Source organism: Lactuca saligna, chromosome 8, assembly GCF_052625555.1.
Source record: "Lactuca saligna cultivar CGN05327 chromosome 8, ASM5262555v1, whole genome shotgun sequence".
Taxonomy (NCBI): domain Eukaryota; kingdom Viridiplantae; phylum Streptophyta; class Magnoliopsida; order Asterales; family Asteraceae; genus Lactuca; species Lactuca saligna.
In genome coordinates this window covers 238,964,039-238,983,194 of record NC_136424.1, presented here as the reverse complement: position 1 = coordinate 238,983,194, position 19,156 = coordinate 238,964,039, and the positions used below count along the sequence as shown (strand labels likewise).

At 35.3% G+C, this 19,156-nt stretch overlaps 2 protein-coding genes across 2 annotated transcripts; both read right to left on the bottom strand.

The window, feature by feature from the left end:
* Window positions 1–7,918: 7,918 nt before the first annotated feature.
* Window positions 7,919–8,772, bottom strand: LOC145012670 (putative calcium-binding protein CML19). The gene has a single exon (XM_078971471.1). It carries the CDS (start codon window positions 8,524–8,526, stop codon window positions 8,104–8,106), a length of 423 nt encoding a protein of 140 aa, XP_078827597.1. The 5' UTR covers window positions 8,527–8,772; the 3' UTR covers window positions 7,919–8,103.
* A 993-nt stretch (window positions 8,773–9,765) lies between these two features.
* Window positions 9,766–11,466, bottom strand: LOC145010549 (uncharacterized). Its single transcript, XM_078969074.1, has 6 exons — window positions 11,337–11,466; window positions 11,112–11,282; window positions 10,904–11,049; window positions 10,512–10,762; window positions 10,306–10,438; window positions 9,766–9,951 (listed from the first exon to the last, which is right to left on the bottom strand). The coding sequence occupies exons 1-6, from the start codon at window positions 11,464–11,466 to the stop codon at window positions 9,766–9,768; spliced, it is 1,017 nt and encodes a 338-aa protein (XP_078825200.1).
* Between the last annotated feature and the right edge of the window lie 7,690 nt (window positions 11,467–19,156).

Genomic DNA, 19,156 nt, shown 5'->3' with positions numbered 1-19,156 from the left:
ATCGATGACGTTGTTCTGCAAACAACCGAGACTAGGAAGTCAAGTGAAACGTTTGAAACTCAAACTCTAACATCAAAACAAATGGTGTCCGCTTCAAGTCCTATGGAGGCAGTTATAGGATGTTCCCCTTATATATCCGCTTCTCTTACTACAGAACCATTTATGAGTGTATTTACCCCAGATTCTGACCAACCTCAGTCTAAGAGACAAAGACTAGACGTGAGGCAATCTGACCTAATTGCAAGCTTGATTAGCGGTCTTCCTACCCCTCCTGTCACTACTGCTACCACTAGACTCACAACCACCAAGATGTTTCCAACAGGTCCGAGTTCAGCATTTACTGTTGGTGGTCCCTCTGCGCCGCCTGGTTTCTCAGTTCCAAGATATAATCGGGATGCTGCTTCTGAAAGGTTGGCGTTGCACATAACTGAAGAACAACTTCTATCGCTAGACCCTCGAGGAAAAGGTGTTGCCATTGAAGAAGGTGGTGCTAGGGATGACAATCTCACTCTTTCTGGTTTGCAAAAGGAGATTTCAGTTTTAAGCCAGAAGAATATCGAGTTAGATATTCAGGTAGCGGAACTTCGTGATGAGAATGTCAACCTTAGGATTAAAGTCTCTAAGTTGCAATCAGATAAATCTAATCTTGGAGTACAAGTGGCCGAGCTCAAAAAGGATAAAAAGCTGAAGATTAAGCATATTTCCGACTTGCAAGATCATTTCAATCTGCTAACTTCAAGCTACTTTGAACTGAAGAAGAAACTTGAAGTAGACCTTGGAGACAAATATCAAACGTCTGTTGAAGAACAGAGGATCAATCTTCACGTGTAAGCTTTCCCAATTGACCTACCATTCGGTCAGTCTTCTGGTACTGTTAATCGTAGGGTTGATGAACCTCCTTTGGCTCCACATATTACAGAAATCATTCGTCGTGGTCAAGAAGAAGAAGTGAAGAAAAGACAGTTGCTGTTCAAAAGAAACACTAATCTGAATGCTTCTCGGGGCGAACCGTTAATCACAATTACTGATCTTGAAGTGGTTCGGTTCTAAGATACGTTTGGAGACAGATCGGGAGTTGCTTCTTGGGGATTCCATGAACCCCTTAAGATGTGGATAGTCATTCGCAAGAGCGGTAATTATAATTTGTACAAGAATAGCCATGATTTTAGCTCGTTCACGAGGGTTGATTTGGCAGAGCTGTCTCAAGCTCCCTTCATCAATTTAATGAATAATCCACAAGTTACTCAATTCAAGCACTTCCTTGATGATCAAGTCAAAAAGGGGTTTCCGTCTATGCCAACAGCAGAATGTGTCATATTTGAACATTCAGATGTTTTGGAACCATCCACTAACAAGCCTTTCCAAATAGTGATGTGGCCCGTAACAAAACAAGTCAAGCAGTTTCCGGTGCTTCAAGGCTTTTCAGATGGGTCTCTTATTTCATTGGAGTGTTGGGTTTTTGATGAAACTACATCTGGTGCTGTCATTAAGCTTAAAGATCGGTGCATCAGGCTCTATGATCGCAGAGACTTGTTACAGTTCAGGAAGTGGGATATTCACTATCTCAACAACTTTCAGATTAAGGTTGTTAAAGATGTATATGAAGCAGATGCTAAAGTGTACACGACAATGGTGGCTGAAATTTTGAACAAGCGTATGCGGAACGGAGCCGTGGGACAAATGGACGTTATGATTGTCAACAAAGGGTGACCTTGGTCTAGTCCAAACCAAGGGGGGAGATTGAAGGGCCTTGAATAATGGTTTGGTCTAGGTATAAGAGTCAGTGATAGGGGTGTGTGTATGAACCACGTTTTTGTTCATGTTTGCGGTTGTAATAGAGTTTACGACCATAAACTCCTTACGGCCGTAAACTCCTCACGGTCCTAAGGTCTATATATAGAGATTTGTGTCAGATGTTTTAGGTTGTTGATGCCTTTCGTATTTTCCAGTTCCACCAAGTTGTATCTGACGTTTTAAGGCTATAAAGTGTATGCAAGCTTGGTTTGTTATTTCTTTGCTTATTATTTCGTATTGTGTGGTTGTTATTTGCTTTTGATCATTGGTAGATCCGATTTTGGACTTTACAAAAAGTGGCTGACATTCTCATAGATGAAATAAAGCATCTTCGAGTAGACCGTGAATGCCAGGTGGCAGAATTAGAGAGGTTAAGTTTTGATATTATACGATATGAAAAAACTACATAATGTGTTGTTGAAGAATGCCAGATATTGAGCTCGAATTCAATTGTTTGGGTAAGGCGTTTTACTCAATGGATACATATTCCTCCTTCTGAGGGTTATAAACCAAATAGAAATGTTGAAGCAATTTGTTGTAACAGAACACAAAATCTAGGTAGTTTTCGCATCATTTTTATGATTTTGGTAATTAGGTCAGAACATAATTTCCTTTTCTATTGATGCGTTAATGAAGCAATTTGCGTGTTTTATACAAATTGCAAAAACTAATACTTTTGTCAAATGTGAGTTTTTTCTAATGTCCAAAACCAAAAGATTAACGTTAACATGCTAAAAGGGTCATATTAACCCAAAGTAAAAATCCATAAGTAGATAAAATTTTCAAAGTAAAATATATTGATTAGAAAAAACTGGAACTACAATGCTATAATAGAAAGAAATGAAACTTACACAGATTGATGCGTTTCCGCATCATTCTTTAATTTTTTTTTCTATTATGGCATCAATTTTCTATTATGGCATCATTATTTCATTTTTTATTATAGCAAGAAATAGCACTTTAATTTGAATAAGAATTCAATTTTTTTTTTTAAATACGCATAAATGAAAAAATGATTCAATTTTTGGACTAACCACAATAAAAGATATAAAGTGCAGGGACAATTTTGTATTTTTCTCTAGAGTACATTTCCAATTTTCTATTTTGGTCGGATTTTGGATTTTAAATAAAAATATGTAGTGAAAATCATTCAAAATTTTTGTTTGGATGTGTTTACAAGTATATTATGGGTGTGTTTTAAAATATCTTATACTTGAAATAGATTCATGTGAAATAATTTCAATCTTTACAGTTATTTTTTATGTTGCTTTATATGATTAATATAATAGAACCGAAATGCCTTTTTGGAGATTATGTTCTTTGTTGAAGTTGAAAGTTGTTGTATTATGTTAGAAAAGAGGATGAACAGATTACTTGGATTCTCTGAAAGTCGTGAATCACTATCAAATTGAAGTATTTCGATGGTACAGATCAAACACTCAATTAGATGAAATTCAGAGATACAAAATCAGAGAATGTATGTGAAATGTTCTTCTTAAGAATTTTCCAAAAAAAAGACCAAAAACGACTATATGATTCCTATCTGAAAACTGTCGCTAGACAATTACAAACTGTCATAAAAAACTACCAAACCTATCGTTAAACGGATCTCAGGGAAAAAGGGTCAACTTTCTAAAAAAAGGATTTTTGATGCATTTTTTAATATAGCAACATAGTCCAAATAAAAAATTTCCGCGCTGACCTAGCAGCTCGACCTCAGCCAGGGGCTTTGCCCCTTCAACCCCGCCAGGGGCGCTACCCCCGGACCCCGTTCGTTTAGGGGATTCGCCCCTAAATAACAGTGCACTTTGAATCTTGAAAGATTTGAACAAGTGTGCACTCTTACACCATCCTAACTTGTTCAATATTCTACAAGATCAGTTTTGGTTAACAAATTTAATCCTATTACACTTAAATAATATTGACGATATAAAATCGCCAACATATTACAGGTGCTTGACATCTTGAGAGAATGTTTATCCATAGGTTTCACATTTTTTGAATTGGATGCTTCGAAGGAAACTGTACGTAAATTTGATTTCTTTTCATTTTTAATGTCATATAAGTGAAGTCAAATATCCATAGGGTTAACAAAATTAAACTTTTCGAAGATTAATAAACGTCTGCTTTTTGTATTTATAGATGCTTGACAACTCATTTGAACAAAAGCTTCCAATTTTGACAGGGCAATATTCAATGGATCCAAAAAAAGCTTTTGGGTTAAAAGGCTGGGATGACTCACATTATCAGAGACGCCGGCAAACCTCAATAAAGCAAGCCTTTGACCGATGTTTCGGCCTTTTTTGATAAAAACATGATAATTTGGCGTATGTTTTTATAAATAATCTTTTGGGTGTATTTTAAAACCAATATTTGGTGTATTTATGATTGACATTTGGATTTTCAGGAAACAATATTTCATGATCCATATAAAGCCTTTGGAAGTTAGCCACGATGTTTTAAATCAGGTCTCATTTTTTCTGAACAAATCTATACATTGTAATAACATGATGATTTGTTGGGTGGTTATCAAAAATTCAAAATGGACATGGAACATAGCTCCGAATGATTTTTCTCTAACTTTTATATATGCATTTGTCATGTAGGTTCTTAGTGAATTCACTCATGGTAAAGATTCTAAAATGGACAGGATCTACTTGAATCCATTGAAAGCCCGAGTTTTGAACCAAAAATGATCTCCATATTTTAGAGATTGATATCCCAAATGAGTCTCTTACCGACTACATTAACAACACTTTTGGTTAAAGGGATGCCTCCAGTTTTAGATTCATGGGTAATTCTTTTCTTTAATCAAAATTATTAATTTCTTTTATTGTTGGTATATATTGATTTTGTAATAGAAACAAAAGAAAGTATGTTGTTGTTCTTTGTAATTTTCTTTTAATTATGCAGGTTACAAATTAGGAGACTCTTTAGGGACTTAAAAAGGATTTTAGCTACAACAAGATTTCAAAGGGCCTTAAAAAGGAGTTCTGCTGCAATCACACTAGTGTTCAGGACCTGAGTTAGACAAGTTTTCTATTAATTAATTCTCTTGTATCATAAATATTATACTTGGAATCTTTTTAGAGTATCTTAAGCATATTGCACTTTATTTATTTACCCATAAAAGCAATGTATTTACCCTTATTTACCCCAAATTCTTGCGAGTGTAAAGTATATTGCTATTAGCTATAATTTTTCCTTCTTTTATTTACTTTAAAAACTATGAATAATAGGAATCTACTATTTTTACTATCTGTTAAATGGAACCCCGTCCTGTTTTTCTAGTTACAAATTTAGTCCCTGTATTTCACTCACCATTGCTACTTCGGTCCAAATTCTGCCATCGTATACTGTCTTTATACTTAAAAAATTTTGATTTTAACAGTTTTAGACGAAACTGCCACTGCATACTATTTTTATAGTTAAAAAAACTTTATTATAAACAGTTTTGGACCAAACTACCCCTGCATAATGTTTTTATACTTACATTTTTTTCAAACAGTTTTGGACCAAACTGTCCTTACATACTGTTTTTATACTTAAATTTTTTCAAACAATTTTGGATCAAACTGTCCATGCATACTGTTTTTATACTTAAAAGAAAATTGATTTAACAATTTTGGGCCAAATTGCCCTTTTATACTGTTTTTATACTTTTAAAAAAAATATATTTGAACAGTTTTAGACCAAACTGCCACTGCATATTATTTTTAACTTAACAAAATTTGATTTTTATAGTTTTGGATCAAATTGCCCCTACATACTGTTATAGTTAAACAAATTGATTTTTATAGTTTTGGACCAAACTGCCCTTGCATATTGTTTTTATACTTAAAAAAAATGATTTTAACAGTGTTGGACCAAGCTAACCTTGCATACTATTTTTATAGCAAAAAATTTTGATTTTAATAGTTTTTGATCTAACTGCCCCTAAATACTGTTTTTATATTTTTAAAAAATGGTTTTAACAGTTTTGGACCAAACTGGCATTGCATACTGTTTTTATACTTAAAAATTTTATTTTAACAGTTTTGGATCAAACTGCCCCTACATGCTGTTTTTATACTTAAAAAAAATATGATTTTAACATTTTTGGACCAAGCTGCCCCTGACCATTCAAACCCATGCCAATGGTGCGTGTGACCTTCATCTAGTTGGAATAATTGTGTATTGATTGGATTGATTGACATGATTATTTTATTAAGCCATATCAAAATCGGATGGAACTAAAGAAATCCAAAAACCTCATTATTTGTTGTATAAGTTTTGAATTATTTGAGTACTTTGAAAAATAAAATAGTAAACTTTGTTTATGATTTGAATATTTGTTTGTAATTAATTCTATAAAAATTCAACAAAGTAAATAATGAAGGCCACACGTTATTGTTAATATGTTTACACATAATTTCATTGTTTTTATTTGATTTAACTGATAAACAAAACCGAAGAAACCCAAAACCAATTAAACCAAACCTCATTTAGTGTTGTTGCGGTCTTTAGAGATGCTAAAAAACATTAAACCCGAAAATGATAAACCGAACCAAATAACACATGTACAAATAATATAATCGCAAAGTCTATTTATCAATAGTACATTTTATCTTCAACCACAGAAAACGTTACCTATCTTGTGTCCATAATTAATAACATCACCTTTAGGTGACTGTTATAATTGTAAAAGAATGGTGGAGAACAACTTTTCTAAAAACATACAAACAAATACATCACATGCCTCTTATTCGAATCATGCGGTTACTGTGAGAATGAAGTATGAGCTGAAATTTGTTCCCACTATAAACGTTTCGTGGTAACGGGGTCGTCGAGGTCCTTATAATCACATACCAATTTTGGACAAGCATACAAGTTTCTTCCCAGGTTATTATGGGTCATCGAGGTCCTTATAATCACTAAACTTCAACAATCACACTTTGTCATGTGTTTGATTTAATCGTAGAATTTCTAGAAAATCGATTGTCATTTGCTTGAGTTACATAGTTTATATATAGAATTTGAACATACTGTTTGGTTCACAGTACATATGTCAAGTTCATAGTATGCATGTCAAGTTCCTAGTATGTATGTCAAGTTCAAATGTCAGGTTCCTTTTAAGTTTCTTTAACCAAATAAACATTTATTTTCCAAAATAAAAGTCTGATTTTTTAGAATTTATATTGTTTGGTTCACGTACGGAACATCGGTCCATAGAGAGGCTATTGCGAATTGATATTCCGTACTGCGAGCTCATGTAAAGTTACGAAAAAGTCTTTGTTTTTGACAGATGACATGGGCTTGCAGTATGGTAGACGAGTTGCAGTCGAGAAGGCGAAGTCCGTAGAAAACCATCTTCAGACTCATTGTTCACTTTTGGAAAAATCCGTTTTTCTGGTCTTTTTTTTTGGAATTTGGGTGTATCATTTGATTTTTATTGTCAAGATCTCATCAAAATATGATTAAATTGGGTCAAATGAGCTAATAAATACTTTGCAAACCAATCCTATTCGCATTCCCTTCGGAGTCCACTTCATTCAAGAAAGTGGATGTTTACCTAATACTTCAATCCGGCCAAATTCCACACTTTCAAAAAATCAAAGTCCATTCTAAAAAGACTTACAAGATAGGCATCGGAGTCTAAGTCCAACTAGATTCTAGAAATCAAATTACTAATCGCAATTTCAATTGAAAAGCTGCTTTTACTCACTCTCACTCAAACTGAATTCAATCAATTTTACTACGAATCTACAGTAGTTGATTGCCTTCGACCATACCGGTTGAATTCCCCACTTTCTAATGCAACAGAATTGAAAACTTAAAGTACATTCATATCCCTTAAGTTCCCTATTCAGTACCTCAAAAAATCATTCTTTTGAAACCATCCAACTAGTCAATCCTATCATACTATATTTGTACAATACCATATACGAGTGAATTCCTTATCTCACTACAATTAAGTACCAAAGGAGAGAGCTAAAGACGAAGGCCAGTAGCGGTCATTGCTCAAAGCATTGGATTAGCCAGTGTTTTGTTTTGTTTTGTTTTGTTTTTTGTTTTTTTTTTTTTTTTTCAGTTAACCTGTATAAGATTGTACAAAATATTTTATAAATAAACTTTATACCCACAATTTACTATATTATATAAGAAATTATTTAATATTTGAATTCCTATGATTTTACTCTATATATACATGAGTGTAGGCATACAAACCTTGAAATTTCAAAGCATGATCAGTACATATTTTAGAAAGACAAATGTGTGGTTTTATCGTAAAATAAGAATGTAGTTTGTTAGATGAAACGATTTGAAATCTCAAAGCATCATTTGTTTGAATTCATCAAAGTTGAGAACTCCATCACCATTGAGATCAAATCGATTAATCATACCAACACACTCATCCACACTTCTCGACTCACCGAGTCGATTCAGCATCCTGTTTAAGCTTTTCGGAGTGATGCAATCAGTCCCATCCATTTCATACATTCTGAAAGCTTTCCTCAAGTCCTCAAACTTCTCCTCTTCCTTTGCGCTTTCCATTAATCCAACAAAATCTTCAAACCCTAAATTTCCGTTGTTTCCATTTGACGATTCAACAACAACTTCAACCTCTTCGAGTAAAATCTCTTTGTTCCAGATCAATCCGACGCAGTGTTGCAGCTCTGATGGAGAGATCATACCGTTTCCATCTCTATCGAAATGATTGAATACGCGTTTGTAATCACTTGAATTCGTCATGATGCTGGAGTTCTTGTGAGTGGGTTTATGTTCTGAGTTAGATCGATTAAGAGAAATAAACTAGTAACTTATGATTTGGGGGATTGATGTTCTTGGATGAATTTGGTATGGGTTATATAGATACCCATTATACGCGTTTGTTGCCAGAAACTTTGAATGAATGTAAAAGTTTGAATTTGATGCTGAGACGATACGAAATCGAATTTTGGGTAAAATTTCGAGCGGGTTCTCAACGGATTTCATGTCTTGGGACGAAGCTGCAAGGCAATTGGGGACGATTATTTCACTACGAAACTTCAGATATTCAATACTGACATTTATTCCACAGCGCGTTTTTTTTTTTTTTTTTTTTTTTTTTCAATTCTTAGTATTTGTTTAGAATAAACCATTAGAAATATAGTATTAAGAATTCAGAAGTATATGGTTGTTTTTTTTTTTAACAGCCACATATTATAAAAAGAAATATAGCAAAAGCTAGTGAATAAAAACCAGTTGACTTTCTATATGTTGTATGTCTTGAACACTTTATAATTTTTGTAAAGAGTAAATTACATGAATGGTCCCTATGGTTTGGGGTAATTTGCACGTTTGGTCCCTAACTTATTTTTTTAACTCGGAAGGTCCTTACTGGTTGTTTTTATTACGTGTTTGGTCCTTATTGTTTGTTTTTGTTACGCGCTTGGTCCCTCTCATACCTAAAAATACTATTATTTAAAGAGGAAAAAATGATGGGGTATGTAAGGTAAGGTGAGAAGGGTGAGATTAGGGGTGTGTTTATTTAAATAAATTAAAAAATAAAGGGAAAAATAGACTTTTTATGTAAGATAGGGACCAAGAGCGTAACAAAAACAAACAGTAGGGACCTTCCGAGTTAAAAAAATAAGTTAAGGACCAAACACGCAAATTACCCTAAACCATAGGGACCATTCGTGTAATTTACTCTTTTGTAAACCCAAATAATCGTGTGGTATTGATAATAACTTCAAGCTTTTGTTTTTCTGATAGACCTGAAGCAAAGGTGGAGCCACCTTAGGACCAGGCTAGGCCCAGGCTAAGGCCCACCCTCATATTTTCATTTTTTTTTTTGGTTTTTTAAAATAAAATATAATACTTATTGATATATATGATATTTTTTCTATTTTTCATTTGGTTTTTTCAATATATATATATATATATATATATATATATATATATATATATATATATATATATATATATATATATATATATATATAAAATTTATGAGGACCACCCTAAAAACAAAAATTTGCTTCGCCCTTGACCGGAAGGAATGGCATCCATCCAATCCAATATCTCTGCAACATTTGCAAACAAAGGAAAAGGAAGATCAAGCCACTTAGACACTTTATTCCAAATTTCCTTTGCAACATCACAACTCACAAACACATGACTACATACTTCAGTCTGAGTAGAGCACAAAAGACAAAGCATCGAGATCATGTCAACACCCTTGCAAACCAAATTATAACGAGTGGGAAGTCTATCAAGAATAGTTCTCCAAAGATGAATATTAACTTTGATAGGGACTAGCCTACACCATCTCGTCTGAATCATGCCTTCTTACTATAAAATCGAATCAATATATTTTCTAGTGTTATTAACAGTAAAGCCTTCATCTAGATCAACACCCCATTCCCAACTATCTGCCTGATCGACGCATGTACGATGAGAAGGAACTCTGGTCAAGGCCGAGAACTAATAGGTCGTGCTTCCACTATCACACAATTGACGACTCCATCTCCAAAGCCAACCACTTACACTCCATCTATCTGCTACCGCACAATCTTTCTCCTCTTCCAATGCAAAAAGTTTAGGAAAATGAGAAGAAAACCTCAAATTATCAATCCAAAAGTCCTTCCAAAAACGAGTATTTCTTCCATTACCAACTTTTCTAATAAAAAAACAGTGTGGAATAATAATAAGAGAATTGAGCTTATCATAAAGCTTCACGAGATTAGACCAACCCCCCCCCCCCCCCCTCCCCTCCTCTTGGTTTTGAAGAAGAGTCACCCAACCCACCATGCGTTCCATGAATGTTATGGATCACCTTAACCCAAAGTGCATGGTTTTCATTGTAGAAACGCCATCTCCACTTTAAAAGCAAAGCCAAATTAAAAGCTTTTAAATTGTCGATATTCAATCCACCTTTATCCTTAGAATTTAAAACTTGGTTCCATTTAACCCAATAAATCTTTCTCTCCATACTACTACCACCCTAAAAAAATTGAGAACGTAAAGACTCAAGATAAGAATTCACAATATCCATCATTTTAAATACAGACATGTAATAAATCCCAATGTTATTAAGGATAGACTTTGTCAACGTAAGCCTACCACGCACAGAAAACAAGTTCACCTTCCAAGTTGACAAACGCTTATCAAAATTTTGAATGACCCTATTCCAATTATCAACACGATTCATGTTTGCACCTGCTGGTAACCCAAGGTAAGAAAAGGGTAGATTTGCTGGCGCACATCCGGTGATAATAGCTATCTCTTCCACTTTTTGAAAAAAAAAAGACCAATACCAAGAAGGTTAGATTTTTGTAGATTCAATTTAAGACCTGACACCAAAAAATAACAATTGAGAATAGTAACCAGATTCACAATATTTTGTTCATCCCACTCTCCCAAGAACAATGCGTCATCAGCATAGACAATATGAGACACAATAAAACCTCCGTCTCCAATCAGTGCTCCCCGAAAAACACCTTGGTTCACATCACCCTCTATCGCTACATGCATACATTACATGATAAGAATAAAAAGGAAGGGGGATAAAGGGTCACCTTGACGAAGGCCTCTCTGAGGAGAGAACTCCTTTGTGGGGCTTCCATTGATAAGAATTGAAGTACGAGACGACACCAAACAAGCTTTAATCCATTGAATCCATTTATAATCAAACCCCATGAAAGGCATAATTTGATATAAATACTCCCAACTCACTGAGTCATATGCCTTATCAAAATATGTGACAACCGTCAAATTCTGGTCAATTAAAATTCAAATAAAGTCAACAAGTCAAACCGGTCAAGTCAACTAACCCTTGTGTACTAGGGCTTACGTTATGTATTTACTAAACAACTCGCTATTCTGATGAGAGATGATAAATCGAAAAGTACGTACATCTAGACTTCCTTAACCTAAAACCGTGGTAAGTAACAAACCAAACCGATAAAACAATGTTGCATACTCATCAGGAGTGTGTAAGATCCTTAAACAAGGTTTAATAGGGTTTACGGACCTTACATTGCGAAGCTGGACACTCACATTTGTCACACACGAAACCTCTCTCAATCGTTTTCACTCTATCTCACTTTAATCGAGAATCTCTCCCAAATCTATCCAAGCATGTCAAATCTCTCACAAATCTCTCTTTGTATGAGAAATCTCTCCAAGAATGTGAAATCTCTCCTAAATCTCTCTTTGTATGAGAAACCCCTCTAAGTATGTCAAATCTCTCCCAAATCTCTCCAAGAATGTGAAATCTCTCCCAAATCTCTCTCAAAAGTTCCTTAAACGTTTTACAGTCTTTCGGGCCATCCCGACCCTTAACCGGGTCAAAAACGGCTTAAAACAGGGTAAAAACGAGTAAAATAGGCTTAAGGACCTGAAACCCTCTTATTAGGGGCGAAACCTCTTAGGACCCGAAAGTCCTCTTAGGGACCGAAACCAAGAAGACCCGAACCCTCCTGAGCCGAAGGTCCTCTCAGGGCCGAACCTCGCCCAGGAAGAACCGAACCCGAAAGGTCCTCTCAGGATCGAACCTCACGCAGGAAGAGCCGAACCCGAAGGTACTGTTCATTTCGGTCCATTTCGGGTCTGACCACCTTCGGCCTATTTCGCTTCCATGACTTCGGACTGAGCCTTCGCCTCTCACTTCCGGTTCGCTCCTTTCGCTTCCTGCTCGGCATCAACAAGGACCGAATCTCAGCCTAGGGACCGAACCTCGGCCTAGGACCGAGAGGTCTCGCTGGGAATGCTTTTCTTCCCGGTTTTCGACTAGTTTTGCGTTTTAAGCCCGTTTTTAATTATTTTAACGCGGGATTTTCACCCAAAATCATATTTTAACATAATGAACCCTAAATATTCACAATTTAATCATATTGTCATGAAAATCTTTATTTAAATAATAAAAGCTAGTGGGTAAAGTACAAAGAGGTGGAGTGTTGACTTTGCTTTACCTTATGACACAAGCAACCACTCCCACACCCACTCTATGACCAGCCACACCTCCCCACCTTACCTAGGTCACATCAATGTCCTTTACACTCAATTATCACCCTTTCCCCACATTTTTGAGAGTTGGACATTCATCCTCTCTCCTCACTTCTCCCATTTTCTCTTATTTCACCAAAAAGATCAAACTCTTTCCTCTCTCACTTCCTCTCTCTCTAGAAATTCGAGATTCAAGGGCTGATCTTGGGTTTTCCTCCACATTTGGTATTCATAATTCATTCTCCTTATGAATATCTCACTTCTTTCTACTCAAATCATGGATATCTTACACAAACTCCATCATATTTGTGTTAGAGCTTCGAATCTTCAAGCGATTCTTCAAGTGTTTTTAGGTTGAACACTTCTCTTCTTCAACACTTATCTACTAAAATCACATAAGGTGAGTTCATACCCCTACATTTTCATGTTTTCTCAAGTTTTTAGGGGGGGGGGGGGGGGGGGGAATACAAGTTTAAACACCAAGAACATAACTAAACTTTTCTAACAGCCTTCATCAGGAAAGTTCAACTCCATTCACGGACTGTTTTGGACAACTTAAACATTTTAGTTTTCAAAACTGTTTTAGGTGCAAGTATTTCAACTTCTTAGCTTTAAAATTACTACTTGCACATCTCCACACAAATTTTCTACAATTTATGGTGATTTTTACAAAACAGCCTGTCTTTTCAAACACAAATCCAGACCAGTCTGTGAATATGGGTATATTAATACAAGTTAAAGGCTTCCAAAAGTCATGATAAAAATTATGAGTAAACTAGAATCATTTTAGGAACTCTCAGAATTGACGGATCTAGTTTTCGACTTCGTATGATTTTTCTATGATTTTTCTAAAACAGTGCAGAAAGGTTAAGGAATTAGTTAACAGCTTCTAACTATCAAAACACTTTGTAACATGTTGAGCAAAGTGTTAAGTCTTTGATGACTTCATATATTACATGTATTTCTTGTTATCATATATTTATATAATAGGAAATTACTTACTGAATTTATAAGAATCCTCCATCATAATCATTAGTACAAAACAAAGCAAGTTAAACATAGCTATATTGTACAATACATTTGACTTACATGGAAAGGGTTCTTGTACACCACAAATAAACATACTAAACTATAATGAGTATAGTTAGGTTGCATATACATTTCCAACATTTTAATAAACTATAATAGGTATAGTTTATGATCATTTACATACCACACTCGTACAAAAAGAAATGGCACAAATACAAAGTGTCGGGTTTTTATATACAAAAAGGGGTACAAATACAAAGTACCAGGTTTTTATACAAAAAGGGGTACAAATACAATGTGTCGGGTTTATATACAAAAAGGGGTACAAAAACAAAGTACCGGGTTTTTATACAAAAGGGGGTACAAATACAAAGTGTCGGGTTTATATACAAAAAGGGGTACAAATACAAAGTACCATGTTTTTATACAAAAAGGGGTACAGATACAAAGTGTCGGGTTTATATACAACAAGGGGTACAAATACAAAGTGCCAGTTTTTATACAAAAAGGGGTACAAATACAAAGTGTCGGGTTTATACACAAAAAGGGGTACAAATACAAAGTACCGGGTTTTTATTCAAAAAGGGGTACAAATACAAAGTGCTGGGTCTTTATACAAAAAGGGGGTACCGATACAAAGTACCATGTTCACTTAAAATAGTTATTATGATATTAAAACTATATTTCATCTAGAATTGTTAGACTTCAACTATAACCGCTGAGCATATAAGTTTAAGTCATATAAGAATTTAGTCTCGATTGGCTTAGAATTGGTGGGGCCCGCCTCATCTCCTGTTCCTCGTTGGGTTGTGGACCTAGGGCAGACCCACTATATTCAATGTTTTAACTAATTTAAACCTTATATAACTTATATACGTTGGACGATTATAGGAGAATGCTATGGGTCATTCTAGGGTGATTAATACATCATATAGGAATATTCTGTTCACACCTAACTAAGAAAATATTGGATTTTCTGGAAATCAAACTCTATCGATTTTACAAGGAAACGTTTTTCTACTTCAAACAAAACTCTTATGAACTCACCAACTTAATTGTTGACACTTTTCAAAACTACTTGTATTCTCAGGAAATCAGTGAAACAGGAAAACTTCAGCGCTTTGAGGATGGGACGTTAAACCGTCAACAATTTATTTTTGTCATCATAATGTAATTTATTTTGAAACATGTAAACATATACTTTGTTGTAACTTTTTCAATTATATTTATGATGGTTGTATTTACTTTGAGCACTATTATACGCATTGTTGTGATACTGTACATGAAGTCCTCCACCCCCGGACGTTTCCGCCATCCTTGGTTTGGGGGTGTGATAGATTGGTATCAGAGCATTGTTTATAGTGAACTAAGTATATCGAACCACATAAGATATACAAACTATAAATGCATTGGGACTAAGGTCTCTGATTTAAAGTTTTCAAAACAACTATACTTTTAGAAATAAATAGCTTCTTGTTAAAAGTATACATGCATGCATACTAAGGTCATCATCATTATAGAACAAAACAAAAGTAATGATTGTTGGATATCACAGGTAAGCTTGGGGATGTATGGTCAGTCTTGGGAATGGCATAGCCTGATCAACTATGCTGGTCCAAGGAGTGATTAGCATATGCCCAAGAATGGTTGTGATGTGGCAACAAGTCTAAAAACTTACCAACACTACCACAATGAAATACCATAGCGGTATTTGGTGTTATTATAATTACTTATCTGAGAACTAAACAGGTTTTTTTTATCAATAGGTCAATAATTGCTTAGTGGATACATTAAAATTATATGTATCCAGGACGTCATAGACTTAGAATCTATGGATCTTTGCTTTACTTCCTGTTCTTGTTGGATTGGGGATTTAGAGTTAGGGTCGCTTATTCGAAGGTCTATCCTGTCCCAAATACATATGAATAGTATGCACTAAACAATGTGTTGAAGTACCTGATAAAGATCATCATATAATTATCTAATTAGTACGTCTACTTAGTTATTTCTTATATCCCCATTTCTCGCATGGATATCATGGCTGGATTTCCTTCCCCACGACGACCCGTACTACCCTAACCACGACGATACTGAATGACTCGGAGAGGAGCCAGAGAATGATCACCCAACCCCTGTGGATGGTCACCAAGCTGAAGGCTATGCTGATGGTTCTGACTCCGACCCTGAAGTGGTGAACCTATCCCCGATGACCCGTGTTCCAAATCCCAACCCTCGACCGGCTTTTCAAGGCCCGACGCCTCCTTGGGTAGAGTGCTTGGAAACCTGGAGTGAAGAGCAAGACCAACCTATGTCGTTTAATGGAGGCCGAAGCTTCTACAACATAAATGAAGGAAGCCCAACAGATAGAAATTTTCCAATCCTGGTCCGTAGAGTTGCCCGAAACGAGATTCAGGGCAGAACAATTCTCCATAGTATCGCAGAGGTTGATGCAAATGCAAGAATACATACAATCCGCACCAATCGCCTTGAGCACACTCGTGAAAAAGTATGAGAGAGACCATGAAACCTTGCTGCAAGCACTGGCTGAAACACGAACCGAAGTTATAGAACTCCGAGTATGCCAGAGGGTATACGAAAGGCACCTGCATGATATGGAGCGACAACTAGCTGAACTGAGGGTTCACCAAAGGGATGACCGCCGCCAGTAGTAGATGCCTTACTTTCTTCCCTGTTAAAAAGGAATCGTTTTTCCTATCTATGTCCTAGCTGGCGTCCTCTATGAAACCATCTTGTACTGTAAGTACTTTGGTTAGGCCTTTAGACGGCTAAAACTCTCCTGCTCCGGATGTGATGTAAGACCCTCTACAAAGTCAATTTTTCCCAAGCCTGTTACATCTTAAACATCAATGACGTTGTCAGTCAGATAAATTTTGTGACACTCTTTGTTCGAATACTTCCTTATGAGTCTATCTGAAACCCACTTTAGTCAAGTTGTTGGACTAGAGTAATTTAGCTCCGGGATCGTTCCCAATTTCATTCCAAGGTTGGATCATGTTATTCACCAACCAATGGAACCCGATTTTGAAACGACAAACGTCATAAGATCATTCTCCGAACTTACTCCTACTCTGATATAAGACTGCATCATAGGGATGTAGGTCAAACCTTCGAGAACATACTTCAATTGGTCATAATAAGGACCTAGCCTGGGTCAAGTATAAGGCTTCACTTGGATACAAAACCTACTAAACTCATGAAGTTCATTCATATGGACTTCCTTTATGAATTACATATAAGGCATTCTTAAATCGGAGAATAATGCAGAAAAATCTAATTCTATAACAACTGACTTGTCTTTGCTAGTAGAAACTTACTATCTGATCATTCTTTTGCAAACTTATGACAGAACTATGCCACCAAGGAAAAGACCCAGACCGTCCGGCAGCACAGCGCCGCCACCTCCTCAGTTTGATCCCGCAATGTTCCAAGCTGCAGTAACAGCAGACGTGGTAGCTGCAATGTCACAAATTGGTACAAATAGCACTGGTGGTGCTAGATCTGGAGCCATAAACTCTAACCACGGGGATAGTACAGGACGCACAAAGGAATGTACTTACAAGGACGTCACAAATGGTGTCACACCCCCAAACCAAGGATGGCGGAAACGTCCGGGGGTGGAGGACTTCATGTAGAGTATCACAACAATGAGTATAATAGTGCTCAAAGTAAATACAACCAACACAAATATAATTGAAAACGTTACATCAAAGCACATGTTTACATGATTCACATCAATTACATTATAATACAAAATGAATTGTTTGACGATTTATCGTCCCATCCTCAAAACGTTGTTGATTTCCTGTTTTCACTGAATTCCTGAGAATACAAGTAGTTTTGAAAAGTGTCAACACAAAGGTTGGTGAGTTCATAAGAGATTTCGTTAGAAAAGTAAATCGTTTTCCTTGTAAAAGCGTCAGAATATGTATCCAGAAAATCCTATATTTTCTTTAAAATCTGTGTAAGGTAGTCTTATGACTGAAGACCAAAATGTATAAGTAATCTTTCTTATTAATAGAAAATGTTATGTATTTAAATGGACATGGACATGTTTGAACTAAATGAAATTTCTATATGTTCTCAGGTTTGTTAATACATTATATATACGTAGTCCTAAATTAGAGGACCGAGTAATAACAAGTATTGACCATACTTAAAAGTATAAATGTGGTTTCAAATGATGTGTAGTCGTAACTACCAAAACCAAAAGTGTACAGTAATATCTGTACTCATAGAGATAAAAAGGTAATTTTAAATCGACATAAAACTCATTTAGGTTTTAAAAATAAAATCCCGTAAACTTATGGATTGTTCCCTATGTGAGCCGTTGTAATCATACTATGACTATGTGAACCTGCCACGACGTTCTCAGTGTCGCGAAAAATAAAATGACATTTGTCACCCGTAGACCTGCAGGTCCAACTGTAGCTAGCAGCAAGGTGTGGGGTGTCAATCCCAATATAGATCTATATACAAGTATCACGTTCTCCCTCAAGGAGATTCTGATTATAACTACCAGGAATTATATTCCCGCACTCGGACGTACGGGGAGAGAGAGAGAGAGAGAGAGAGAGAGAGAGAGAAATAGAGAAACTCACAATATAGGATAACAAGTTTACGTTAAATGTGTGTGAATATAAATATTTCTTGTATGAATGTACCCTTCTTGTACGAGTGCGCAGAGTGATGTATCATAAACTATACCTATTATAGTTTATCTAAAATGTATGTAATATGTATGAATCCTTTTATGGAAATGTATTAGTGTTGTGAATTTATCAAACCATAGATTAACTTACGTGAAATGTGTGCGAATAGAAATCTTTCTTATATGAATGTACACTTCTGGTACGAGTGCGTAGAGTGATGTATCATAAACTATACCTATTATAGTTTATCTAAAATGTGTATAATATGTATGAATCCTTTTATGGAAATGTATTAGTGTTGTGAATTTATCAAACCATAGATTAACTTACGTGAAATGTGTGCGAATAGAAATCTTTCTTATATGAATGTACACTTCTGGTACGAGTGCGTAGAGTGATGTATCATAAACTATACCTATTATAGTTTATCTAAAATGTGTATAATATGTATGAACCCTTTTATGGAAATGTATTAGTGTTATAAATATATTCAAACTATACTTTTTATAGTTAAATAATACGTGTTCCAAAATGAATGGATAATATTTAGTATGAATGTCTTAGTTTCAGTTCATAATGATAAACTAACTAGGAAACACATTCAAACATTAAAACTTATGATTATACACTTTGCTCAACATAATACAAAGTGTTATGATATTTACATGCTGTTGGTAAAATTTAGCAATTCT